This window comes from Zalophus californianus, chromosome 4 (genome assembly GCF_009762305.2).
Source record: "Zalophus californianus isolate mZalCal1 chromosome 4, mZalCal1.pri.v2, whole genome shotgun sequence".
Taxonomy (NCBI): domain Eukaryota; kingdom Metazoa; phylum Chordata; class Mammalia; order Carnivora; family Otariidae; genus Zalophus; species Zalophus californianus.
Window position 1 is genome coordinate 42,450,496 of NC_045598.1, and position 27,386 is coordinate 42,477,881.

The 27,386-nt window shown below is 39.1% G+C and overlaps 1 protein-coding gene across 2 annotated transcripts in view; it reads left to right on the forward strand.

Annotated features, from left to right (window-relative positions):
- SCP2 (sterol carrier protein 2) overlaps positions 1 to 27,386 on the forward strand; it is a 98,149-nt gene that overhangs the window by 48,295 nt on the left and 22,468 nt on the right. Inside the window, exons 12-13 of one of the 2 annotated variants that reach the window (XM_027623157.2) lie at positions 18,626 to 18,779; positions 25,825 to 25,927. In XM_027623157.2, coding sequence (XP_027478958.2) covers positions 18,626 to 18,779; positions 25,825 to 25,927 — 257 coding nt within the window. Of the gene's footprint in view, positions 1 to 476; positions 1,121 to 18,625; positions 18,780 to 25,824; positions 25,928 to 27,386 lie in introns of those variants that run through there. The other variant, XM_027623164.1, reaches the window with a different exon arrangement.

The following is a 27,386-nucleotide window of genomic DNA, read 5'->3' on the forward strand; positions in this document are numbered from 1 at the left end:
TTGAGCAGGGGGAGGGGCAGAGGGAGAAGCAGATGTCCTGCTGAGCAGGGAGCCCAATGTGGGACTCAATCCCAGCACCCTGGGATCATGACCTGAGCTAAAGGCAGATGCTTAATCAACAGAGCCACCCAGTAACCCTAATTAATTAAAATTTTTATAAATTATTGTAAATTCCAAAATAAAGAAGTTAGAATGAACAGTGTATTCATTACAGCAATTAACTTCAGTTTGTTTCTGTTTATGACTGAAATTTGGTAAGTTTATAACCTGGTAGAGAAAATAGATGTGTGTAGATAAAGAGTAAGAGATAGGTAGACAGGTATGCACACATAGATAGTTGCAGTACAATGTGCTACTTTGCTGTTTGTCTTGTTTGTTCTTTGGGTCTTTTCTCTTTTTCATACTATCTTTTTATTAATTGGGTATTTTATAGTATTTTTTCTCCTGTTGAATTATTTCTTTTTCTTATTTTTTAGTGGCTGCTCTAGGATGTACAACATGCATCTTTAAATTAACCACAGTCTACCTTCAATTAATGTTATGCTATTTCACATGTGATGTAAGGGGTTTTTACAACAGCATATATCCATGCACTTCTGAATATATTGTAAACCCCACAGTATACTATTGTTATTATTTCTCTAAACAATCTAATATATTTCAAAGTAATCTGAAAATGAGGGGGATGAGAATATCATTGGGAGTGATGGAATAACAACACCTGACAAATACTCTCCTTTATAAAAGTTGTAAGAACACTTGTAAAAATTGTCAAGATCAAGTTTTTACAGAACTTTGGAAATTAACCAAAGACTTACAACAATCTGGGGGAACATTTTTAAAAACAAACAGGTGAATCTCCGTAAGAATACTAAGCTTTATGGCATTTTACCTTGCTCTAATACCACTCCCCCTTTCCCATGGTAGACTTGAAAACAAGAACCTGCAATCCTCCTAGCCAGCACTGGAGGAGTCAAAATGGAATTGGAGCTCTTTCAAAGCCCCATTCTCAGAGAATTGTCATTATTTGATCTGTCTGGCAGTTCCCTGGTAAACCATTCTTAAAAGCCTTGTCTTTATGTAACCTGACAGAGAACTTGCGCCAGTGCAAACAATATTTTCTTCAGAGTCATTTGCTAAGAACAATTAGCAACAACTGGCTTAACAATATAGCTGCCTGAGGTGCTGTTAACAATTGGGGCAAACAGCCCAACCAAAAAACTTAAAAGAAAAAGCTGAGGAATGAAATGTTTATAGGGGTCTTTGAAAAGATCTGACATATCCCTGGGAATCTAGAACACCAAGTATATACATAAGGCTGTGTGTATGTTCGAGGCTGTCCTCATGTTCAGAAAAGACCTGAGAAGGTCCTAAACTTTATCTCTGGCTAACCTTGGGGCTCTGTACAAGCAGGAAGTAGAGGCTAAGGTGAAGTTGTAAACTGCCTAGCTGAGAGCCCCAACACACAGACAGAGCCTCAGCAAAGACTGAGAGACTTACTAGTTCCAGACATTTAAGAAAATCTCTGTCCAGCCATTAGCTAACCACTAAGCTAACCCAGAAGAAAATTTAGTGATCAATTGTGACAAAGAATACAGACTTTACAGAATTAGTTTGGTAATGCCACTAGGTCAACAACAACAACAAACTCTGGGAAAGGGGAAGAATCTGATTTCTAGAGTTGCCACATTATATTATTTAAAATACCCAGTTTTCAAAAAAGAAAAACTATGAGCCATACAAAGAAACAAGAAAGTATGGCCCATACACAGGGGGAGGAGAGTAGTCAATAGAAATTGAGGTAGCTCAAACATTGGATTTACTAGACAAAGACAATCATCTACTTAAGTATGTTCAAAGAATTAAAGGAAACTATATATAAAGAACTAAAGGAAAATATCACAATATATTACCAAATAGAGAATATCAGCTACTAGGTAGAAATGATAGAAAAGAACCAAATAAATTCTGGCATTGAGAATTATAGTAACTGGAATGAAAAATGCACTAGAGGGGCTCAACACCAAATTTGAGCAGGCAGAAGAAAAAATCAGTAAACTTTAAGGTAGGTCAGTTGAAATTATCCAGGCTGAGGAACAGAAGAAAAAAAAAAAAAAAGAATGAAGAAAAATGAACAGAGCCTCAGAGACCTGTGGGACCCCAGCAACTCTAACAACATACACATAATAATGGCCCCAGAAGGAGAGGAATGAAAGGGACAAAGAGAATATTTGAAGAAATAATTACTAATAACTCCCCAAACTTGAGGAAAAAAACTTTTATATGCATGTCCAAGAAGTTCAACAAACTTCAAGTAGGAATATCTCAAAGGAGTTTATACTTAGACACATCATAATCAAACTGTTGGGAGCAAAATGCAGAATATTGAAAACAACAACAGAGAAAATTCATCCTGTAGAAGCATTCCTCAGTAAGGCTTAACAGCTGATTTCTTTTCAGAAACCATTGAGGCAGTGTGATGAAAGAAAGTGCTAAGCGAGAATTCTATGTTCAGTGAAACACCCTTTAAAAATGAAGGAGAGGGCGCCTGGGTGGTTCAGTTGGTTAAGTGACTGCATTGGGCTCAGGTAATGATCCTGGAGTCCCAGGATCGGGTCCTGCATGGGGCTCCCTGCTCGGTGGGGAGTCTGCTTCTCCCTCTCACCCTCCCCCCTCTCATGCTCTCTTTCCCTTCATTCTCTCTCTCTCAAATAAATAAATAAAAATCTTAAAAAATAGGGGCACCTGGGTGGCTCAGTTGGTTAAGCAACTGCCTTCGGCTCAGGTCATGATCCTGGAGTCCCGGGATCGAGTCCCGCATCGGGCTCCCTGCTCAGCAGGGAGTCTGCTGCTCCCTCTGACCCTCCCCCCTCTCATGTGCTCTCTCTCTCACTCATTCTCTCTCTCTCAAATAAATAAATAAAATCTTTAAAAAAAAAAAAAATCTTAAAAAATAAAAAATAAGGGTGCCTGGGTGGCTCAGTCGTTAAGCGTCTGCTTTCGGCTCAGGTCATGGTCCCGGGGTCCTGGGATCGAGCCCTGCATGGGGCTCCCTGCTCAGCGGGAAGCCTGCTTCTCCCTCTCCCACTCTCCCTGCTTGTATTCCCTCTCTCGCTGCTCTCTCTCTCTTTCTCAAATAAATAAATAAAATCTTTAAAAAATAAAATAAAAAATAGAAATGAAGGAGAGGGGTGCCTGGGTTGCTCGGTCATTAAGCCTCTGCCTTCAGCTGGGGTCATGATCCCAGGGTCCGGGGATTGAGCCGTGCAACAGGCTCCCTGCTCAGTGGGAAGCCTGCTTCTCCCTCTCCCACTTTCCCTGCTTGTGTTCCCTCTCTCACTGTCTCTCTCCCTCTGTCAAATAAATAATAAAAAATTTTTTTTTAAAAATGAAGGAGAGGGGCGCCTGGGTGGCTCAGTCGTTAAGCGTCTGCCTTCGGCTCAGGTCATGATCCCAGGATCCTGGGATCGAGCGCAGGGAGCCTGCTTCTCCCTCTCCCACTCCCCCTGCTTGTGTTCCCTCTCTAGCTGTGTTTCTCTCTGTCAAATAAATAAATAAAAACCTTTAAAAAAAAATGAAGGAGAAATGAAGACATTCCCAGATAAAAATTGAGAGAAGTTACCTATACGAAATACTTTATAAAGAGAGTCATTCAAACTGAAATGAAAGAGCTCTAGACAGTGGAATAAAGGGCATATGAAGAAATAAAGAGCATTGATAAATGTAACTATATTGGTAAATATAAAGAACAATATAAATGCATTTTTCTTTGTCATGTTTCTCCCCTCCTATCCAACTGCATGATCAGCAATAATCTGAGTCAATAGGTATACAATGCATAAAGATATAATTTGTATGACAGTAACAACACAAAGGAAGGTAGAGGGGAAAAAGCTCATCTTTTTTTGTATACTATTGAAATTAAGTTAGTATTAATCCAAACTAGGTTGCTATAAATTGTTAATTATAATCCCTAGAGCAACCACTAAAAAATAACTTTAAAATATAAAGATATATAGTGAAAAAATATATAGTAAAATGACAAAAAATGAAAATGGTACACTAGAAAATACACACAAGAAGTAAATAATGGAGAAATAGAGGGGTTAAAAAACACTACCTCAAAAACTAATGATGTACTATATGGTGACTAACATAACATAATAAAAATAAATAAAATAAAATATACAAAGAACTCTTAAAACTAAACAATAAGAAAATGAACAGTATGGTTAAAAATTGGTCAAAAGACCCAGACAACTCACCAAAGATGATGATATACAATGGCAAATATGCATATGGAAAGATCTTCAACATCATATGTCACTAAGGAATTGCAAATTAAAACCACAGGATACCTCTACATATATATTAGAATCTCCAAAATCCAAAATGGTGACAATACCAAATGTTGGCAAGTTTTTGCAAAGTGAAACATGATGAGCACTGGCTAATGTATAGAATTGCTGAATCACTATATAGTACACCTGAAACTAATATAACACTGTATGTTAATTATACTGGAATTAAAATTTAAAAACTTAATAAAAAAGAAATGAATCATCCCCTTACCATACAATTCAGTGGGCTTAGTGATTTACAAATCAGTGGGCTCAGCTCTGGGAGAGCTGGGCGAGTTATAGGAAACTGTGTCCCAGCCCTTAAAGATATAGTACAACATATAGCCCCATGGAGATACAGTATAAAAGCAGCAGTTTGAAAAACACCTGGGGTATACAGGAGGGAGATTTGTTTACTAATTTCAGAGCCTGTGCTAAAGGGTCAGCGTTCTTTGGGAGACTTCTCTAGAACAAAAGAGTTGGCAGATGGCATTTCCCTCCCCTGCTCCCTGCCCCCATCAAGCCTAGACACGTGGACATCTGTGGGAACCAGCGCACTGCCAACACTCTCCACCTAGCTTGCTAACAGTAGACCTAGTCTCCACAGATCTGTCCCCTCCAACCTGGAGGAGATGTAGCTGACTTTCCTAACACATAGAAACAGACACAGAGTTAAACAAAATAAGGAGAAAGGAATATGTCCCAAATGAAAGAACAAGACAAAATCACAGCAAGAGAGCTAAACAAAACAGAGATAACTAATATACCTGATAGAGATTTAAAAGTAATGGTCATAAAAATACTCACTGGACTTGAGAAAAGAGTGGAAGACTTCAGTGAGACCCTCAACAGAGATAAAAAAAATAAAAAAGAAACAATCAGAGATAAAGAACTCAAAAGCTGAAATTAAAAATACACTAAATGGAATAAATAGATTAAGATTTATTTATTTAAGGGAAGGAGAGAGAGCTCAGGGGGTGGGGAGGGCCAGGGTAAGAGTGAGAGAGAGTCTTTTAAGCAGACTCCATGCTGAGCGCAAAGCCTGAGATGGGGCTTGATCTCACAACCCTGAGATCACGACCTGAGCCAAAACCAAGAGTTGGACCCTTAACCAACTGTATCACTCAGGTGCCCTGAGAATAAACTTACCTTAATGAGCCCTGAGTAATGTGTAGAATTGTTGAATCACTGTATTGTACACCTCTAACTAATATAACACTATATGTTAACTATACTGGAATTAAAATTTAGAAGAAGACCAAAAAAAAAAAAAAAAGAGTTGCATTTTACATTAGAGATAGTGATTTAAGTTTTTTCAGACAGGTTTCTCACTCTCATATAAAAAACTTTTCATCAGGAGATGAATATGGCATTTCAGGTTGTTTTTATTGACACATAACTTTTTTCTCCTCTGAAGGAACATATTTTTATTATAATTAACTTGTTTGCCATCCTGAGATATTTTTGTTCTGCCATTCACTGAAACATTCAGAAATCATTCTTTGTAGTTACAATACGATTTTTCATGTCCATATTCTTTCTTAAAATTGAGGTGTAATTTTCACATAATAAAATACACAGTTCTCACAAAACACAGTTTTTTATAGCAGCATTATTTATAATAGCCAAAAAGGTGAAAACAACCGAGATGTCTGTCATCAGGCAATATACATGTGGTATATTCATACAATGGAATATTCTTAGGCCATAAAAGAAATGAAGTACTGACAGATGCTACAACATAGATGAAACTTGACTTCCCTCAAACATCTTCCCCATTCTCCAAACTTTTCTCCCTCAGGCAGGCTAAGACTGATCCAAATTTTTCTTGTATCAGCAGCTCATCCTTTGTTATTGCTAAATAGTATTCCTTATACCACTTTGTTTATCCATTCTCCTGTTGATGGACATTTGAGGTCTTTCTTGTTTGAGGCCATTATGAATAAGGATGCTATGAAACTTTTTGTACAAGTCTATTTGTGGACATACCTTTTGCATTTCTCTTGGGTTAATAACTCAGTGAAATGGCTCAATCAGAGGGCAGATATATGTTTAACTTTATAAGAAGCTGCCAAATAGTTCTCCAAAGGTTTGTCATAAGGTTTTTAATATTATAGCAGGATGACAAATTTTAACATTTAACATGTCTTTCTCTTCCTTCTTACCCTTAGTTCTATTCCTCAGAGTCAACCTCTTTTACTATTTTTTGGGGGTATTTTCCCCAAAATTGTTATGCTTTAACAAATGCATATTTATATGTGTGGTTATACAATCTTTCTTTTTTTTTGTTATGAAGTATAGTTGACACATAATGTTACATTACTTTCAGGTGTACTACATAGTGATTGGACAGTCTGTACACTGTGCTATGCTTTCCACAAGTGTAGCTACCATCTGTCACCATACAACTTTATTACAATACCATTGACTATATTCCCCATGCTGTATCTTTTATCCCAATGACTTATTCATTCCATAACTGGAAGCCTGTCTCCCATTCTCCTTCACCCATTTAGCCCATCTCCTCATGCCCTCCCTCTGGCTCCATCAGTTTGTTCTCTGTATATATAGGTCTGTTTCTGCTTTTTGTTTGTTCATTTGTTTTGTTTTTTAGATTCCATACATAAGTGGAATCATATGGTATTTGCCTTTCTCTGTCTGACTTATTTCACTTAGCATAATACCTTCTAGGTATTGTTGTTGCAAGTGGCAAGATCTCATCCTGTTTTATGGCTGAGTAATATTCCGTTGTGTATATATACCTCATCTTCTTTCTCCATCTGTGGATAGACACGTGTTGCTTCCATATCTTGGCTACATACAACCTTTTGTGTCTTTTTTTTTAAAGATTTTATTTATTTGACAGAGAGAGAGACAGTGAGAAAGTGAACACAAGCAGGGGGAGTGGGAGAGGGAGAAGCAGGCTCTCCACCAAGCAGGGAGCCCAACGCGGGGCTCGATCCCAGGACCCTGGGATCATGACCTGAGCCGAAGACAGTCACCTAACGACTGAGCCACCCAGGCGCCCCATATATAACTTTTCTATATGTATGTGTCATATATGTATATTTACCACATTGTAGACAGCGTTCTTTACTTACATCTTAAAAATCCTTTTATATTACCACTTAGAGATATTGTTTATTCTTTTTTAATGCCTGCACAGTATTCTCATTATAAGAAATTTACCTAACCATACCTAGCAGACATGTATGTGGTAACAGTTTTGCTATTATAAACAATGCTGCAATAAGCATCCTCATGTCTTTGCATACTTTTGCTTGTATACTCAAGATAAATTCAAAAGAATGGACTCACTATGTCAAAGGATAGTATATCTTTAAAAATTGGTAGACATTGCCAAATTTTTTTCAAAAAAGACAATGTATATTCCCAACAATAGAGTATGAGAGTACTTTTTAAGAAAAATAGTATAATATTTTATTAGTCAAATTAGTAAGGTTTTTTTTTTTAGATTTTATTTGTTTATTTGAGAGAGAGAGAGAGAGCTTGATCATGAGCAGGGGGAGGGGAAAGGAGATGGAGAAGACGACTCCCCGCTGAGCAGGAAGCCTAATGAAGGGCTCCATCCCAGGACCCTGAGATTGTGATCTGGGCTGAAGGCAGACAGTTAACTGAATGAGCCACTTAGGCACCCCAAGAGTACTTCTCTTTTAATAATATTGTCAACATTAGATTCTTTTATCAAATGTAAACAATTTTGTCAGCCTTGGCCAGGTCATCTACTTCTTTCCCCTGGCACTGAAAAGCTAACCTAAAACACCACAGGAAGATAGAATTTACTCAACTTTTAAATACTTCAAAGAATGTCACACCTTCTGCAGTATCCTTTGAAAACACTTTCCAATATTTTATTTATTTATGTATTTTTGTTGTTGTTTTTTAAGTAGGCTACATGCCCAGCAGGGACCCCAGTGTGGGGCTTGAACTCACAACCCTGAGATCAAGACCTGAGCTAAGTTCAGGAGTCTGACACTCAACCAAAGGAGCCACCCAGGCACCCTTTCCAGTATTTAGTCTACACTGTTGGTAACATTTTCCTGTTATCATCAGTCATTAGGGATAATGTTTAATGGTGGGGTAGCATTTTGGGGGAAAACCTTACGGATCTTGCTGATTTGATTAGTAGCCTGAATAGGGATGAGGAATTATTGAATTGTAAATGTTTACTTGCTACATATTGAGGATGTGGATATAGTTCAAATAAATCTGACACATGGCCATTAGCTGTAGTCCAAGAAAGAATTCAGACTCCTGGAAAATATATTAGAATGACAGCTCTGAGTGGTTTAAATATTTTTCCCTGGTTACTTGGATAACAAATTGCAATAGGATTCTAAGAAAATCAGAAAATGGTCAAGTGCTTCCAAAACATACTAACTTATGATGGGGTGGGGACGGTATAAGGTTCTCTTCTACAAATGGTGTTAGTTTAATTGTAAGATATTGATACTTTGGTGGGAACTCAGTGTTGGGAAATTAGCTTTAAAATTAAAACTTCATGATATGGTTTCCAAGTTTAACTTGTCCAGATCTGGATAAAAAAATCTTCTAGTTGCCATAACAGTACCTATAATAGAAAAAAAAAAAAAGATAGATTTAAGTATTTGAAGTGAATATTTTGTTTATTGTTAGTTTAAAATCATGAATTCCTTTTAGATTTTTCTTTCTTTTTAAAAATTTATTTGAGAGAGAGAGAGCGGGGGAGGGGGTGTCGGGGGGGACAGAGGGAGGAGGGGGGAGAGAGTCTCAAACAGGCTCTGCACTCAGCATGGACCCTGATGCAGGGCTTGATCTCATAACCCTGAGATCATGACCTGAGCTGAAACCAAGAGTCGGATGCTTAACTGACTGTGCCACCCAGGCGCCTCCCTTTTGGATTTTTCAATTAGAAAAATCACATTAAAACTTAGATTTTTAAATTGTTAGCACTCATATAATAGTTTCATATTTTATTTCAATTTTTAATGTGCTTTCATATATATTGCATTAATGCTTACTGAACTCTTGTTTAAAATGAATAAATAAAATTTGACTTTATCCTATTATTAGTTATCTCTGATTTTTGAAAATGCATATTAATGTTTTTGATTTGCTGAAAGGCCACGGAAGTGATTTGAGATGCCGCTTCTTACAAGGGATTGTTTTTTTGAAGCTGGAAGATGGTTATTTAGTTTGGCCTTTTGTGCCAATTAAGCCTGGCATTTAGTGCCTTTCCAGTATGGCTTCAACCTAGTTTTAGATCCTGATCTTTCATTTTTCAGTCCATGAAAGTTCAGCAAATGCTTATTGTGTGCCCACTTTGTCATTAGGTGATCTAAGTAATTGGTTCTCTTTTTGATTTTTAATTTATTTTTTAAAAAGATTTTATTTATTTATTTGAGAGAGAGAAAGCACAAGCCGGGAGGGGGGATGGGCAGAGGGAGAAGCAGACTCCTTACTGAGCAGGGAGCCTGATGTGGGGCTCAATCCTAGGACTCTGGGATCATGACCTGAGCTGAAGGCAGATGCTTAACCAACTGAGCCCCCCAAGCGCCTGTGTAATTGGTTCTCAAATATAGTGTCTACTTATGTACTGATTCAGAATCTCCTGTAGCTTTTATTTCAAAAAATATATTTTTTATTTACTTATATGCCAGAGAGAGAGAGAGAGAGAGCTTGCACAAGCAGGGGGAGTGGTAGGCAGAGGGAGAAGCAGGCTCCCCGCTGAGCAAGCAGCCCGATGCGGAACTCGATTCCAGGACCCTGGGATTATGACCTGAGCCAAAGGCAGATGCTTAACTGACTGAACCACCCAGGTGTACAAGAGGCAGATAATGTGATAACACAAATAGTTATTATACAAGGCAGAATGCATAAATTCAGGCAAAGTATAAACCAGAACTATGAGGAGAAGAAAAAGGGAAAGAAAAGTGGTGGGGTGAAGATTTACTAATTTCCTACCACAGGCCAGGTTTTGTGCTAGCATTTATATCTAGCTGGGTTTTGGGTGAAACCAAAATGTTTAAATGTTTAAATTAAAATGGACTGTTTCCTTCCCAAACATCTTTAGTTCCTTCTCACTGCTGCAAACTCTTATCTTTGATATTTTCTGAATAACAACAACAGCAAATATTTACACAGTGCTAAGTACTGGGCACTGTTCTAAGTATTCTTCATTTAATTCTCATGTCTATTTTTGTATTTTATAAAAGTTGAAAATAAAAGCACAGAGTAACTTGCCCAAAGTCACCAAACTAGTGGCAAAGCTAGGATTCAAACCTAGGCAGTGTATTTCTAGAGTCCAAGCTCTTAACCACTACACTCACTAAAATGCTTTTTTCTCGGCGCGCCCAGGTGGCTCAGTCGTTAAGCGTCTGCCTTTGGCTCAGGTCATGATTTCAGGGTGCTGGGATGGAGCCCCGCATAGGGCTCTCTGCCCGGTGGGAAGCCTGCTTCTCCCTCTCCCACTCCCCCTGCTTGTGTTCCCTCTCTCGCTGTGTTTCTCTCTGTCAAATAAATAAATAAAATCTTAAAAAATAAATAAATAAAATGCTTTTTTCTCAGGAGAAATGCCCATCTTCAAGGTCCATCTCAAGTGTTATCTGCCTTATGAAGCTTTCCCTAATTTCTTCATCCTTTCCATAGATTGAATTATTCTTTCCCTTTTCTGAACTCGTTATACTTTCAATCGGTACTTCTTTTTTGACATTTATACTTATAGTATATATTGTAATTATTTGTGGCTTAAAAAGAAAAAAAAATCTCTGCATTTGACTAAGGGCCTGTAAAGGCAGAATCCGTATTTCCTTTGTCTCTGTACCCTGAGTAGTGCTCAGTACAATAGTTTGCACATGTAAAGGGGATGGCTGAATAAATTTTTGTTCCTTTAACATCTGAAAAGTGGTATGGGGCAGAGGGGATAAACTTGTCTAGTGTGGGAAGAATTAGGAAAAATTCATGGGAAGCTAGATTTGGGGCTGATACAGGAAATTAACTGTCGAACATGACTTCTCCGAAGTGTAGTAGGTTGCTTCCTGATAGCATGTGTTGCCTGTCATAGGGGCTGTGTATGAAAAATACAAGTTAACAACCCGATGGCAGTGTTGTGAGGGCAATTGCCCATTTGTTGGGGCCTGAGATTCGATGAACTCTTCGATCCTTTCTAATTCGAAGATGTTCTGATCCCGCAAGGTGATATAATTATTTCTCCTACTGAATTCACATTGTTCTTGATGTTTTTAATGGTACACATATTATTCTCTCGTGATTTTTGTTTACATATTTTAATACCTTTTTAGGTATCATAAAGTTAGGTTGTAAAGATTTGGGTGAAAATGAAATGAGAGTAAGTGGAATCTGAGCCAGGAGACCTAGCATACTCAAACTATGGCTTACCTCTTCTACTCTGTGAAAGGTCACTGAAAGAAATATATCCTAGGATGATGACTGGCAAGACCTAAATCTAATACTGACTCTAAAAAGTCAGGAAGTCAGTAAGGCCTAAATAGCTTTTTGTTTTGTTTTGTTGGTGCAAAATGGTGGTTTTATTAAAGCATGGGGGTAGGACCTGTGGGCAGAAAGAGCAGCTGCCCTAAATAACTTTTTACCAAAGCATCTATTTTAGCCTCTCGTCATGTCCTATAGGCCACCTATCCTCATTCCCATTGCCCAGAATTTTGCATTTTTGCCACTGTGATGTGAGGAAAGTTAAGTTTTATCATTAGATTCTTTTTTTTTTAAAGATTTTATTTATTTATTTGAGAGAGAGAGAATGAGAGATAGAGAGCACGAGAGGGAAGAGGGTCAGAGGGAGAAGCAGACTCCCCGCTGAGCAGGGAGCCCAATACGGGACTCGATTCCGGGACTCCAGGATCATGACCTGAGCCGAAGGCAGTCGCTCAACCCACTGAGCCACCCAGGCGCCCTATCATTAGATTCTAATGAATACTCTCCAGCGCCAGGGGAAGTGGAACCCAAGTGAGAGTGTTTACTCTTGATACCTGTTGGCAGGTAGAGATAGCTGGGAGCAGGCCCCGGCTTTTATTGGACTTGCTAAGTAAAAGTAACGGGGAAGGAAAATCATGCCTATATAGCTCATATTTTATTTTATTATCTTAATGGCTTTATTGAGGTAAAATCAACATATAATCAACTGATTTTAAAATGTAAAATTTAATAAGTTCTGACATACATATATATATATATCTGTGAAACCATCACCATACTCAAGATAGTAAACACAGCCATGAACCAGAAGTTTCTTCATATATACTTCTGTGTAATCCCTCCCTCTCATTACTCCTCACCCCTCATGCAAAGCAGCCACTGATCTTGCTTTCTGTCACCGTAGATTAATTTGCATTTTCTAGGGTTTTGTAAAACCCTATAGTTTTAGGTGTATACACCCTATCGTATGTATTCTCTGTTCTTGTCTGCCTGAGATTTGTTTATTTTTGCATGAATCAGTAGGTCATTCCTTTATATTACTGAGTAGTAGTTCATTGTATGGCTATATCACAATTTATTGTTGATGGGTATTTGGGTTGTTTATAGTTTTTGGCTACTATAAATAAAGCTACTATGAACTGTGAACATTCATCTATAAATCTTTGTATGAACATTTGGTTTCTCTTGAGTAAACACCTAGGAGTGGAATGACTGGATCGTACGCTAGGTATGTGTTTAACTTTTTTTTTTTAAGTTTTTATTTAAATTCCAGTTAGTTACCATACATGTAATACAATTTAGTGATTCAGCACTTCCATTCAACATCGGGTGCTCATGAGGATAAGTGCACTCCTTAATCCCCATCACCTATTTAACCCATTCCCCCCCACCCACCTCCCTTCTGATAACCATCAGTGTGTTCTCTATAGTTAAGAGTCTGTTTTTTGGTTTGCCTCTCTCTTTTTTACCCCTATGATCATTTGTTTTGTTTCTTAAATTCTACATATGATTGAAATCATATGGTATTTGTCTTTCTCTGACTTATTTCACTTAGCATTATACTCTCTAGCTCCATCCACGTCATTGCAAATGGCAAGATTTAATTCTTTTTGATGGCTAAGTAATATTCCATTGTGTGTGTGTGTATACACACACATACATATACACACCATATATATATATGTGTATATATATATTACACACACACACACACACACACACCACATCTTCTTTATCCATTTTTCAGTCAGTGGTCATTTGGGCTCTTTCCATAATTTGGCTTTTGAGTGGTCATACCATTTTATGTTCCCGCTAGCAGGGTATGAGAGTTCTCATTCCTCCACATCTTCATCAGCACTTCGTATGGTCAGTCTTTAATTTTAGTCATTCTAACAAGTGTGGAGTGGCATCTCCTTGTGGTTTTAATTTACATTTTCTTTTTTTTTTAATAAAGATTTTATTTATTTATTTGACAGAGAGACATAGCAAGAGCAGGAACACAAGCAGGGGGAGTGGGAGAGGGAGAAGCAGGCTTCCCGTGGAACAGGGAGCCCGATGTGGGGCTCCATCCCAGGGCCCTGGGATCATGACCTGAGCCGAAGGCAGCCGCTTAACTGACTGAGCCACTCGGGTGTCCCCAGCTTATTGATTTCTATTAAAAAAATCTTCCTGGGATTTTTGGGGGGTTATGTTGAATGCATAGATTTTTTTAGGGGGAATTGACATCCAAACAATAGTGAGTTTTCTGACCCATAAACAAAATATATATCTCCATTTCTTTAGGTCTTCTTTATCTTTCTTCAGCAATGTATTATAGTTTTCACTGTATAGGTCCTACACATCTTTTGTCAGATTTATCCCTAGGTATTTCATGTTTCTGATGTTATTGTAAGAGATATTTTTCAGTTTCAATTTTTGCTAGTATGTAGAAATACAATTTTTGTATTGTACAATTTTTCATCTCCTGTCCTTGCTAAAACTACTTATTAAATTTATTAGCTTTAAAAAAAAAACTCCCATCAGGTTTTCTATATAGACAGTCATATCATTTGTGAATCAAGACAGTTTTATATTTATCCCTTTATCATTATGAGATGGCCTTTTTTCCTTGGTAAGTCTTTGCTCTGAAATCTGCTTTGGTTGATTGAATATAGCCATTCCAGTTTTCACGTTTTAATTAGTATTAACATGGTATATCTTTTTCCATCCTTTTACTTTTAACCTATTTGTGACTTTATATTTAAAGTGCTTTAAAAAAAAATAAAGTGCATTAGCATTGGGTTGCCTGGGTGGCTCAGTTGGTTAAGTGACCAACTCTTGATTTTTGGCTCAGGTCATGATCTCAGGGTCCTGGAATCGAGCCCCATGTCGGGCTCTGTGCTCAGCCAGGCATCTGCTTCAGGATTCTCTCTCCCTCTGCCCCTCCCCCTGCTTGCTTGCTTGCTTGCTCGCTCTCTCTCTAAAATAAATAATCTTTTTTTTTAATTGAGATATAATTAGCATACAACTGTATCAGTTTCAGGTGTACGGCATAATGATTTGATATTTATATACATTGCAAAATGATCACCATAAGTCTAGTTAATATCTGTCACCACACATAGTTACAATTCTTTTCCTTTTTTTCTTATGATGAGAAATTTTAAGATCTACTCTGTTAGCAACTTTCAAATACACAATACAGGATTATTGAGTGACTAGAGATTTTGTAAGCTATAAGCAAATTAGGATGATATACATTTTCAGACTTGATTCTAACTGGAATAATGACTCTCATTAATTTTAAATGATGGGCTTTTAAATAATGATAATTTATTTAAATATATTTGTCCCAACATGATTTGCCTGCTAACTTCATAAATGTAATGTTGGTCATCAATAATTAAAACAATAACAAATTAGGTCTCCTCATGCTTATTTTTGGGGATTTTGTTCATAGTGTATAGGAAGCAAAGCAAGAACCACTGCAAAAACAGTGATAGTATGGAGAAAAAATGCTATATAAGAATCCATTTGAAAATTTGCATTTAATAAATGAGTAACATATAAGAAAGTGAACATGCTATTACTATACAGATGGAAGAATTTATTAAGTATCTTTTTAACTATAAAATAAATCATCTTTAAAAAAAATTAGAGTGCATTATCATTTAGTTGAGTCTTGCTTTTTTTCTTCCATTCCGGCGATCTCTGCCTTTAATTGGGGTCTTTAGACTATTTACATTTGATGTGATTATTAATAATGGTTGGGTTTGAGTCTGTCTTTGTTATTTGTGTTCTCTTTGTCCCTGCTATTTGTTATTCCCTTCTACCTTTTTTTTTTCCAGGCTTCTTTTGGATTCCTTTGTATGACTCCATTTTATTTTTATCTTATTTAAAGAGATTTAAATAATTAAAAAAAGACCCTGGGGCGCCTGGGTGGCTCAGTCGTTAGGCATCTGCCTTCTGCTCGGGTCATGATCTCCCCATCCCAGGATCGAGCCCCACCTTGGGCTCCGGCTCCGCGGGAAGCCTGCTTCTCCCTCTTCCACTCCCCCTGGGGAGGAATCTGCCTCTCCCTCTGCCTGTGCTCTCTCTGTCTCTCGCTCTCCAAATGAACAAATAAAATATTTTAATAAAAAAATAAAATATTTTAATAAAAAAAAAACTCTATTTACCCATGTAGTTACCACTTCCAGTGCTCTTCATTTTTGTGTAGATCCTTTTTTCCATCTGCTATCATTTTCCTTCTGTGTAACAGACTTCCTTTTTAACATTTCTACAGTGTGAATGTTGCGGTATGGTAATGAAATCTTTCAGCTTTGTATGTCTAAAAACGTCTTTATATCACTTTTGGTTTTGAAATATATTTTGTATTTGATAGCATTCTGGGTTGGTAACTTTTAGAGGGAAAAACTGCTCTTACATAAATATGCGTCCTTTAGTGCATGCTGAGTCCATTAAAGCTTTTTGTTCTCCAAGCTCAGCAAACCTTTTCTTTCTCAAAAAACCAGGCTCTGATAGTAGAAGACCATGCTTTTTTTTTTTTTTTTTTATGTTGTTTATGCTAAGGCTTTAGATGGCTAATGTAAACTAAAGCTGAATTATGACTTCTTTGCATTTGGCTGTCTTTATGGTATAAGGAAGAGTGATGGGTTCAGGGAAGCAGGAGAAGGAACAGACCTCAGGTAGTATCTCAAGATGTTTTTCCCTGTAGTTTTTCCATCCTGAGGTTTTCCATTGCACTTAGTACTTACCTTTATTAGCACTTTATATTACAGTGTCAATTCTTTATATATTTAATACTTAGTGGAGTGCTTGGTATATATTTGGATGGTTTATTTTCAGTAGCAACCAGACTATATGTAGTGGAGTCCCAGGCTAATGCTTTCGTAACTGCCAAGCAGTGCTTAAGATATATATTCTGTAAATACATACATACTGCTTGGAACTAAGAAGTGGCAGTTAAATTTCTTGAGGAGGTTGGGGTTTTTAAATAACAAAAATTCAACTGAGTGAATCTTAAAGACCTAGTTTGGCTTTAATAAATGATTCATGAATTGGGCAATATCCCATTTAGCAAGTAGAGGGGAGGCTCTGAAGGGTTGTACAAAATGGAAGGTTTTTATAGGTGGGCGGGGCAAAACAAGTTATTAGCAAAAGAAAAGGATTGTTCCAAGCAAGGCTGTTTTTGCTTAGGTGGAAAAGCAAGGGGTCTTATCATGCAGGTTACCTCATCTTTGGGGGATGCAGAGGGCCCAAATGGCAGACTCAGTGGCACTGATCAAAAAATTCCTGACTAGTTAAGACTGCATTTCTTTCTTTCTTTCTTTTTTTTTTAAAGATTTTATTTATTTATTTGACAGAGAGAGAGGGAACACAAGCAGGGGGAGTGAGAGAGGGAGAAGCAAGCTTCCTGATGAGCAGGGAGCCTGATGTGGGACTGGATCCCAGGAGTCCGGGATCATGACCTGAGCCGAAGGCAGACTATTAACCACTGAGCCACCCAGGTGCCCTTTAAGACTGCATTTCTGAGGGAGGTTGAAACTATAATAAGATGAGGATTTAAGCCTCGGTTTGGGAACTTGGTCTAAATGACACCATTTTGGACCTGTGGTTTTCTTTTTAACAGGTTCATAAGTAGGATATTGTCACAGGTACTCAGGAATCGGAAGCGGTGGAAGAACAGACATTGTAGGTAGACCTGCATAGCTCTGCCTTCACGATGGTGGAACCAGTCTATCCTGTTAGAACATTCTTAACTCAGGTACCCTTGAATAGCTGGTCTGGTAGAAAGAAAAACAAATGTAAATCAGGAGACCGTGGTTCTAGTGTCAACTCTAGATTAGCCTGCTTTGTGACCATTCACGAATTACTTAATCTTACACTTTCTCAGTCTGACATTATTAAATTCTTTCCAACTCTAAAGACCTTTGGTTTTATTATCCAGGGGATAAATGCTATTCTTTTTTTTTTTTTTTTTAAGATTTTATTTATTTATTCATGAGAGACAGAGACAGAGAGAGAGGCAGAGGGAGAAGCAGGCTCCCAAGGAGCAGGGAGCCCGATGCGGGACTCAATTCCAGGACCCTGGGATCATGACCTGAGCCGAAGGCAGACGCTTAACCATCTGAGCCACCCAGGCGCCCTAGGATAAATGCTATTCTTATGAAAATCCATTCTTGTTGAGAACTCTTCCGGGGGGGAAATCATAGGAAAATTCCCCATACTAGCTAAACTTTTTAGGGAAAGTGAACTCCCAAATCCTAGATTCTTTCCTTTTTTTTTTTTTTTTTTAAGATTTTATTTATTTATTTGACACAGAGAGAGCGAGAGCAGGAACACAAGCAGGGGGAGTGGGAGAGGGAGAAGCAGGCCTCCCGCCAAGCAGGGAGCCGGATGCAGGACTCGATGCCAGGACCCAGGATCATGACCTGAGCCGAAGGCAGCCGCTTAACGACTGAGCCACCCAGGCGCCCCCACTAGATTATTTTCTTTTGATACATTAAAAATGGTAAAATTAGTTAAATTACTTTTATGCCATTTTGCCAGAGAAATGTTCAGTGTTTTGTTTTTCAACATTTCCAAAAAATGACAGGTTGGAATTTTAAAGAGTGCAGGGAATTTCTTAAGCCTGAATATTGTCTAAATACAGACTTAGGAGGGGAAAAAAAAACTGTCTGCAGAAACTCTCATGGTTTTTAAGAGAAGTTATTATTTATGCAAACATTGTCTTGGCTTAATTAAATATTTTAAAAAGTTACGATTCAGTGTAAGCCCTTGTCTGGCTTGAGAAAGCTGGTCGGGGCAACTTTCAATAGCAATGGAACTTGACTGCTCTGTGTTCGATTTGTTAGGTCTGGCTCAGTGCGCCGAACTCTGCTGGCAGCTGAGAGGGGAAGCCGGAAAAAGGCAAGTTCCTGGTGCAAAGATTGCTCTGCAGCATAATTTAGGCATTGGAGGAGCTGTGGTTGTGACGATCTACAAGATGGGTTTTCCTGAAGCTGCCAGGTGAGTGGCATTCTGGATTTTGTCTGTTAATGAATCCTGACTTTCCGCAGCTGATGACGTTGTACAAGTAGCAAGTCCAAATTTTATTGTCTTAGTACTGAGTAAATATCCAATTACTTTGCTTTGGTAGCCTGACTTTAAAACCTTTAAACTGGCAATTAGCTTTCAAACCTAACCAGCCTTAGGAAAATTGTGTTCAAAAAGGAGGCAGCATAGGGGCTCCTGGGTGACTCAGTGGGTTAAGGGAGGGACTCTTGATCTGAGCTCAGGTCTTGATCTCAGGGTGGTGAGTTCAAGACCCGCGTTGGGCTCCGTGCTGGTTGTGGAGCCTACTTAAAAAAAAAAAAAAAAAAGAGGCAGCATAGTCAAAAGAGAGTGCTGACCTAAAACTACTTGTCTTAGACCTGCCAACCGGAGTGATTTTAATTTAGGCAAGTTCACTTTTTTGGTTTTCTTTCTCAAAATTGCTTTCTCCCTGCATAGCTTCCCAAGCTTCTGAGGTTGTTTGGAGAAAGTTATCAAATATACTAATTGGCTCTCTGCACGTGTATGTTTCTGAATGCCCTTCAGCCCTCACTGCTGCTAGAATCCCTTTTATTTGTCTCTTGCTGATTTTCTTCCTGTCCTTACCAAATGCCTGTGCTCCTCAAATCTCCAAGCGCTTTCTGTTCCAAGCCTTTCAGGATCCCTGAACTTCCTTGCTCTTGTCTCAGAAGTGCTCATTCATCCTTCCCAGAGGCAAAAAGTCCCTCTTCCTTTCCAAGGCCTGGCTGTAGTCTTCACATGCTTTTGTTTCCAACCAAGTTCTGTAACTTTGTTCCAAGTATTAAGTATACCCTCTCCCTTTTGGATCTTTTCATCTTTGCTTTTCTGTTAACTCCTTTCCTTCTGTTGCAAACATGGTCAGGTCTTACATATGATAAACATTTATTTTTCTTCCTGCCTTATTTTCTGTTGTGATGAGCCTTTTATACTGGGCCGGTTTTTTTTTTTTTTTTTTTTTTTTTTTTGGTCCATGCTAAAATATCTATCTTACGGTCTAGTTTTTGACCTCACCACAGAGGTCAGGTAAGGCTACCAGTGATCTGATTATGAAATGTTTCTATCTTTGTTTTCTGTTTTTGTTCTCTTTAACCCTGCTGTAGCTGTCAACACTAATTGGCTCCCTTTTGTCCCCTGAAATTCTTGGTAATTATTTATTTTTTCACACTTTTGGTTCCACAAAGGATATGTGACACATTTTTCAGAATCCATTATATTATGTTTTACAAGCTCTAGAGTCTCTTCTGTCTGTCCTTTCACTTTTCTTTCCCTGCCTGGAATATCATTTCTATTGTGAAAATTCTATCATTGAAGGCCCATCTCTGGTATCATCTCCCTTTAAATATCCACAACACTTTGTACCTCCTTGGACTCATATCCAGTTTTGCCTTAGTATATCCACATTTTTATTCCCCTTATATGAAATCCTTGAGGCCTAAGGCTATAGTGATTTCTCTCCACCCCTGTAAGAATCTCTGACATAAACAGTGAATGTTCCTTGAATTGAATCAAATAAAAAGTTGTTAAAATGTTGAATTTTCCAGTTTCCTCCTAAAGGTGATCACCAGTCTGTACCGTCTTCTAGAATTTCATCCAGTTCATATTTGACGTTAAAAACGCTCAGGAAAAGCCAAACTATAAAGAGCTACTGGAGTTGGCATATTAGTATAGTATCTAATTTGCTCAGATTAGAAGTTTATGAATTTGGGACAACACATTCTGGGATATTAAGTTGGTTCAAAATACCTACAGTGATATTTGTGGGAGGGCAGAAGCATGAAAAAAATCCAGATGATATACAGATTTCCCCTGCTATCTAAAAGTAGAACATTCCTTTGAAATTTTTCTTAAGCCAAAATGGGGTAAAGCGAAGAAGCAACTACCATTAACTTATATGGAAAAATTCTTGAGTGTTTCCCAGACCTCCAGAATAACCTCTTTTAGGCTTTTCTGATACCTTAGGACACATCTTGCTAACGGATGTACAAAATAAATTGAGATAAAGCACAGATGCTCACAGACACAGTTCAAAGCTGTGGCTCCCTGCTGAGTGTAGTTCTTGGGGAGAGAACTTGGGGGAGGTGCCACTCTCCATATGCACCCTGCCTCTAAAATGGCTTGCTGCAAAACAGTGAACGCTATTATCTCTTCTTACTTTTTTTTTTTTTTTTAAAAACCAAAATCCTCTTTGGATTTCTTTTGGCTAGCAAAAACAAGTACTAGTGTAGGTCTTTTGTAGAAGCAAAGTGATGTAACGTGAACTTTTGAAAAGCAGGGATATCTGGATCCCAGGGTCCTGGGATGGAGCTCTGCATTTGGGTGTCCTGCTCTGCGGGAAGCCTGCTTCTCCCTCTCCCACTCCCCCTGCTTGTGTTCCCTCTCTCGCTGTGTCTCTCTCTGTCAAATAGATAAATAAAATCTTAAAAAAAAATGAAAAGCAGGGATACCTGTACGAATGGCTAATAAGAATTAATGACTAATAAGAAAATCCTGAGGGTGTTATTGATAGTCTTAGTGATACAGCATAACTCACTATAAAGGCCAAAGTTGGGAAAATGATTCTGAATCTAAGGGTACAAATATAGTTTTAAAGCAAGGTTGTGGTTTTGTTTTGAACAAGGTCATTTTAAGGTACTCTTTTAGGGTTCCCAGACCCCGTTCCAACATGGAGAATGGGAGTTCCCACAACCTGTCCCTAGACACCAAACAATTCTCAGACACCAGTAGATCTGAATTCATCTCAATTCTGACACTATCTACCCAGAGAGAGCATCAGATTCCACAGCTTAAGGGTTCAGCCCCACAAGACTGGCCCCCTCCCACCACTTCAGATGCAACACAAACCTCAAACTGCTTCTGACCAACTGGCTACAAGTTGGAGGTTCCAATGACCTCCTCCTTAGGTTTGACTAATTTGCTAGAGTGGCTCACAGAACCCAGAAAAACACTTACTTATGTTTTGCCAGTTTATTAAAGGACATGATAAAGTGTACAAATCAATAAGAAGATGAAGAGATACATTGGGTGAGGTCCCAAACAAAGGAGCTTGGGGCCTGGCTTGGTGGTATGAGGAAAGGTTCTGGTTTTCTAAGTGTGGAAGCTCTGTGAAAAGGACCAAAAATCTGCCCTGTTGGGTTTTTATGGAGGCATCAGTACATAATATTATTGACCAAGCCATTGGCTATTGGTTCATCAACCTCCAGCTCCTCTCCCCTCCCTGGTGGTAGTGATGTGTGGTGATGGGGTCCATAAGTCACCTTCAGTAATAACAAGACACTCATTTCATCTTTATGGCTTTGAAGCATTTTCAGGAACTGTGGATGGAAGACCAAATATATCTGAGAAACATATTTTAGTCATCTGAATGACCAAATAATATTTCTTATAAGTCATTATACTTCCGGTAACCATTGCACATGATCTGATTTAGTTTCTTATTTAGTTAACTTTGATGGAGCAACTGCTACATGCTTAGCACCCCCCCCCAAATACGGTCCTCTGTGTATGTGGGGAAGGCAGACATAGTTTTTTCAAAATGCTGTTGAAGGCCAGAGGAAGAAATTATTATGAAGAAGGTAAATTTAAACCAGATGACTAGGATTGTCCAGCAGAAAGGTAGAGGAAGGTATTCCAGGCACAGAGATTTGAGATATAGGGTTTGGTGAGTGGTTTGCACTGTGTGGATACAGAGTAGATTATTTTGTATGTGCCTTGGTAGATGGGCAGAGTCAACAGTGTGGTGGTGACAGGAGATACAGTTGTAACTGTTGGGTTATGGTTTTGAAACCTTCAAATTCTCTACTCAGGAGTCTGGAACTGAGCCCACAGAATGAGTTTTATCAAAATATCATGTGGTTATATTGCCCTTTAAGCAGATCAGTCTCGGATTACTTTGAATTGAATGGTGGAGGAACCAGAGGCCAGGAATCCTTAGGAGGCGGTCGGCAGCAGTGTGGAGAAGAAATGTTCAGTGCTGCAGTAGGAACTGAGAAAATGAGGAGGAGAGGTCATATTTAAGAGCTGTGACCAATTGCATTTAATTTATAGTTAAACTTTAATTTAGATCACTTTTGAACAGTATTTTGTTTTTTTCTGTTATTACTTTTTGATTTTGAGCTCTTTCTTGGATAAATTGAGGCCTGCTTAGTCTGTTCAAGTTGCTATAACAAAATTTGTCCTCGGCCCCTCAAATTCATGTCTTTCTCATGTCATCACCTGAAAATGTCATTTCTCTCTCCTCTTCACTCTTTCACTACAATCTGTCTTCTGCCTTCCCTCACTTCTTCAAATTGTTTTTGTCAGAGTCACCTGTACTCTCCATGGTACCGAATCCAGTGGGTATTTGACCTTTGGCAGCAGTGGACATAGTTTATTCCTCTCTCCCAGATTCTTCTCCCTTCTCAGCTTCTGCAACACCATGCTTTTCTGGTTTTTCCTTTTGTATTATTGGCTGCTCCTTCCTCTTTCAATAATGGAGTTCCATAGGAGTTCCATGTTGTCCCCATCTGGGTCCCAGCCACCACCAGCCTGCTTGTGGTATGTCAGAGGAATTACCTAACACCCTCCTCTTCCTCAGACCCCTCAAGTTTCTGTCTGTATCTAACACTTGAGGCTCTGGAGCCTTTACCAGTCATGCTATCACTTTTTACCATGGGCTTCAGGCTCTGCTAGGTGCCTCCTCCTCCCCAGGATTCTGTTTAATTATGCAGAGTCATTGGCCCTCTCCACCTTTTTCCTACCTCCCCACCAGAGGTGCATAGAGGTAAAGTTATCTACTCGGAATCATATAGTTAGTGAGTGGAGGAAACCCTTGGGATTCAAACCCAGGCCTTTGTAGCTATAAAGACTATGTTCCTTCTGCTACATCAGGTCATTTATCTATAGTGGTTCCCTAACTATCAAACAACCAGTAACAAATGGTTGTTAAATTCATCTCTGTGTCACAGGTCAAATACAAATCTTGAGTCCAACCTCTGCTTATGATTCTGTTCTAATCACCATCATCTCTTACCTGGACTACTGCAGTAGCCTCTTCACCAGCCTCCCTGCTTCCCTACTTTGCAGCCTTACACTTTTCCAGCTGGAAATTTATATATTAAAACATATAAATCAGGGGCGCCTGGGTGGCTCAGTCGTTAAGCATCTGCTTTGGCTCAGGTCATCATCCCAGGGTCCTGGGATCGAGCCCCGCATTGCGCTCCCTGCTCCACGGGAAGCCTGCTTCTCCCTCTCCCACTTCCCGTGCTTGTGTTCCCTCTCAACGCTGTGTCTCTCTCTGTCAAATAAATAAATAAAATCTTAAAAAAAACATATAAATTGGATCTTGCTACTCTGTAGCTTATACCATACAGTTCTGCTCATTATACTTAAAACCCAAACTCCTAACCATAATCTCTAAAGCTCCTTATTATCTTGCCCTGCATGTTTCTGTGACCTTGGATCCTTTACTTCTCTGCTCTGCACCAGTCATACTGGCCTTCTTATAGTTCCTTTAACTGCCAAGTTAGTTTTTTCCTCAAGTTTTTTTATACTGGAAGTTTAGAACTGGCTTTCCCACCTAAATCTTTACATGGCTAGCTCATTTGCATAATTTAAGACCTAATTTAAATATCACCTCCTCAGAGAGGCCTATCTGACCAGGCTATCTAAAATAGAACACCCGGGGCACCTGGGTGGCTCAGTCATTAAGCGTCTGCCTTCAGCTCAGGTCATGGTCACAGGGTCCTGGGATCGAGCCCCGCATCAGGCTCCCTGCTCTGCGGGAAGCCTGCTTCTCCTTCTCCCACTCCCCCTGCTTGTGGTCCCTCTCTCGCTGTCTCTCTCTGTCAAATAAATAAATAAAATCTTAAAAAAAAATAAAATAAAATAGAACACCCTATCGGAAGGGAGGGAAAAATAAAATAAGACAAAATCAGAGGGAGACAAACCAAAAGAGACTCTTAACTCTAGGAAACAAACTGAGGGTTGCTGGAGGAGAGATCGGTGGGGGGATGCGGTAACTGGGTGATGGGCATTCAGGAGGGCATGTGATGTAATGAGCACTGGGTGTTATATGCAACTGATGAATCCCTGAACTCTACCTCTGAAATTAATAATATACTATATGTTAATTTAACTTAAATAAAATAATAAAATAGAATACCCAACACACACGTATACTTTCTCTGTAGCCTTTCAACCTGCCTTATTTTCTTCATTTTTTTAAAGATGTTATATATTTATTTATTTAAGAGAGAGAGAGAGAAAGAGAATGAGCAGGGCGGGGGGGGGCTGTGGGGAGCAGAGGGAGGGGGGCAAGCAGATTATGCTCTGAATGTGGAGCTGATGTGGGGGCTGGATCTCACAACCCATGAGATCATGACCTGAGCCGAAGTCAGGGGGCTTAATCCCGTAACCCTGTGATCATGGCCTGAGCTGAAATCGAGAGTTGAGCGCTTAGCTGACTGAGGTACCCAGGTGCCTCGTTGTTTTTTTCATAGTAACTGTATTCTTTCTTTTTTTCTTTTTTTAAGATTTGTTTATTTGGGAGAGAAAGCATGTGCGCAAGAGTGGGGGGAAGGGCAGAGGGAGAGAATCTTGAAGCGTACTCCCCGCTGAGGTGGGAGCCTGACAGGGCTGGATCTCACAACCCATGAGATCATCACCTGAGCTGAAACTAAGAGTTGGATGCTCAACCGACTAAGCCACCCAGGTGCCCCTGTGTCCTTTATTTTTTTGCTTGTTCATTGTCTCTCTCCCCAACTAGCATATAAGCTTCATGAGGATGTTTCTTTGGTTTACTGTATTTTTAAGGACAATGCCTAGCACCTAGTGAGCATTTACTTAATACTTGTTGAAGAAAATGGGAAGAAAAGCTTGTTTTATGGACTTAATTGTGATTTTCTTTGGGTAAGAGCCACAACATCTCTATTCTTGAGTTTTTTTTTGAAAACGACTACTGTTAAATGTCGAAAAACCTAGTATCTGTATGATTCCATGGATTGAAATTGATTGTTTTCCCCAGTTCTTTTAGAACTCATCAAATTGAGGCTGTTCCAACCAGCTCTGCAGTTGATGGATTTAAGGCAAATGTTGTCTTTAAGGAGATTGAGAAAAAGCTTGAAGAGGTAAGTGAGATTTATATAAAATACTGCCAAGAGGACCTTGAGGCTAGAGGAAGCAGATATAGATTTCTGGTGTTGCCATGAAATGATACAAGTTAAAAATTTATATAATATTGTCAAGTATTGAATGTATTTTAGATTTCTGAGTGTCTATTATAGTTTCTTTGTAATTCTGATAAGAGTGCATTTCATAGATGTACAAATCTCCACACTTGAGTTCTGTAAAGAACTATGGTAAAATGCTGTGACGGTCTGAACTGTAGAGGAAAGGCTAGTCCTTGTCACTCTCCTCAGTCCTCTCCTTGTCAGGGAGATAATAATTTTGGACAAAGTTCATATGTAAAGGGATTCTCCCTTATTTTGGTGTAAATTTCCTTCTGAATTAAAAAGACCTTACTTAGGGGCGCCTGGGTGGCTCAGTTGGTTAAGCGACTGCCTTCAGCTCAGGTCATGATCCCGGAGTCCCGGGATCAAGTCCCACATCGGGCTCCCTGCTCAGCGGGGAGCCTGCTTCTCCCTCTAACCCTCCCCCCTCTCATGTACTCTCTCTCTCTCTCATTCTCGCTCTCTCAAATAAATAAATAAATCTTAAAAAAAAAATAAAAAGACCTTACTTAGAACCATTTAAAAAGAATAATATTTAAAGTGAATCTTTAGGGGCACCTGGGTGGCTTAGTTCATTAAGCAACTGCCTTTGGCTCAGGTCGTGATCCCGGAACCCTGGGATCAAGTCCCACATCGGGCTCCCAGCTCAGCAGGGAGCCTGTTTCTCCCTCTGACCCTCTCCCCTCTCATGCTGTTTCTCACTCTCTTCCTCTCTCTGTCAAATAAAAAAAGAATTAAAAAAATAAAGTAAGTCTTTAAAGGTACCTAATAGGGGCACCTGGGTGACTCTGTCGGTTAAGCATCTGCCTTTGGCCCAGGTCATGATCCCAGGGTCCTGGGATCGAGTCCCACATCGGGCTCCCTGCTCAGTGGGGAGTTTACTTCTCCCTCTCCCTTTGCCTACCTCTCCCCCTGCTTGTGCTCATTCTCTCTCTCTCTCTGACAAATAAATAAATAAAATCTTTAAAAAACATTCACACTGAACATATGAAAAAGAAAAATTAAAAAACTCCTGAAATTCCATTACTTAGTGTTCACTAAAATGTTAACAGTGGTAGACATTGTTTCAGACCTCTCTCTGTGTATGTGAGTATGCAGTTCTACATAACTAGGATCGTACGATACATGTTGGGCTTTTAAACTGTGTTCTGTATACAGATTTATTTTTATGTACAGTAATCAGTACTTTTTTTTTTTAAGACTTTATTTGAGAGAGAGAAAGAATTAGAGAGAGAGCACATGAGAAGGAGGAGGGTCAGAGGGCGAAGCAGACTCCCTGCCGATCAGGGAGCCCGATGCGGGACTCGATCCAGGGACTCCGGGATCATGACCTGAGCTGAAGGCAGTCGCCCAACCA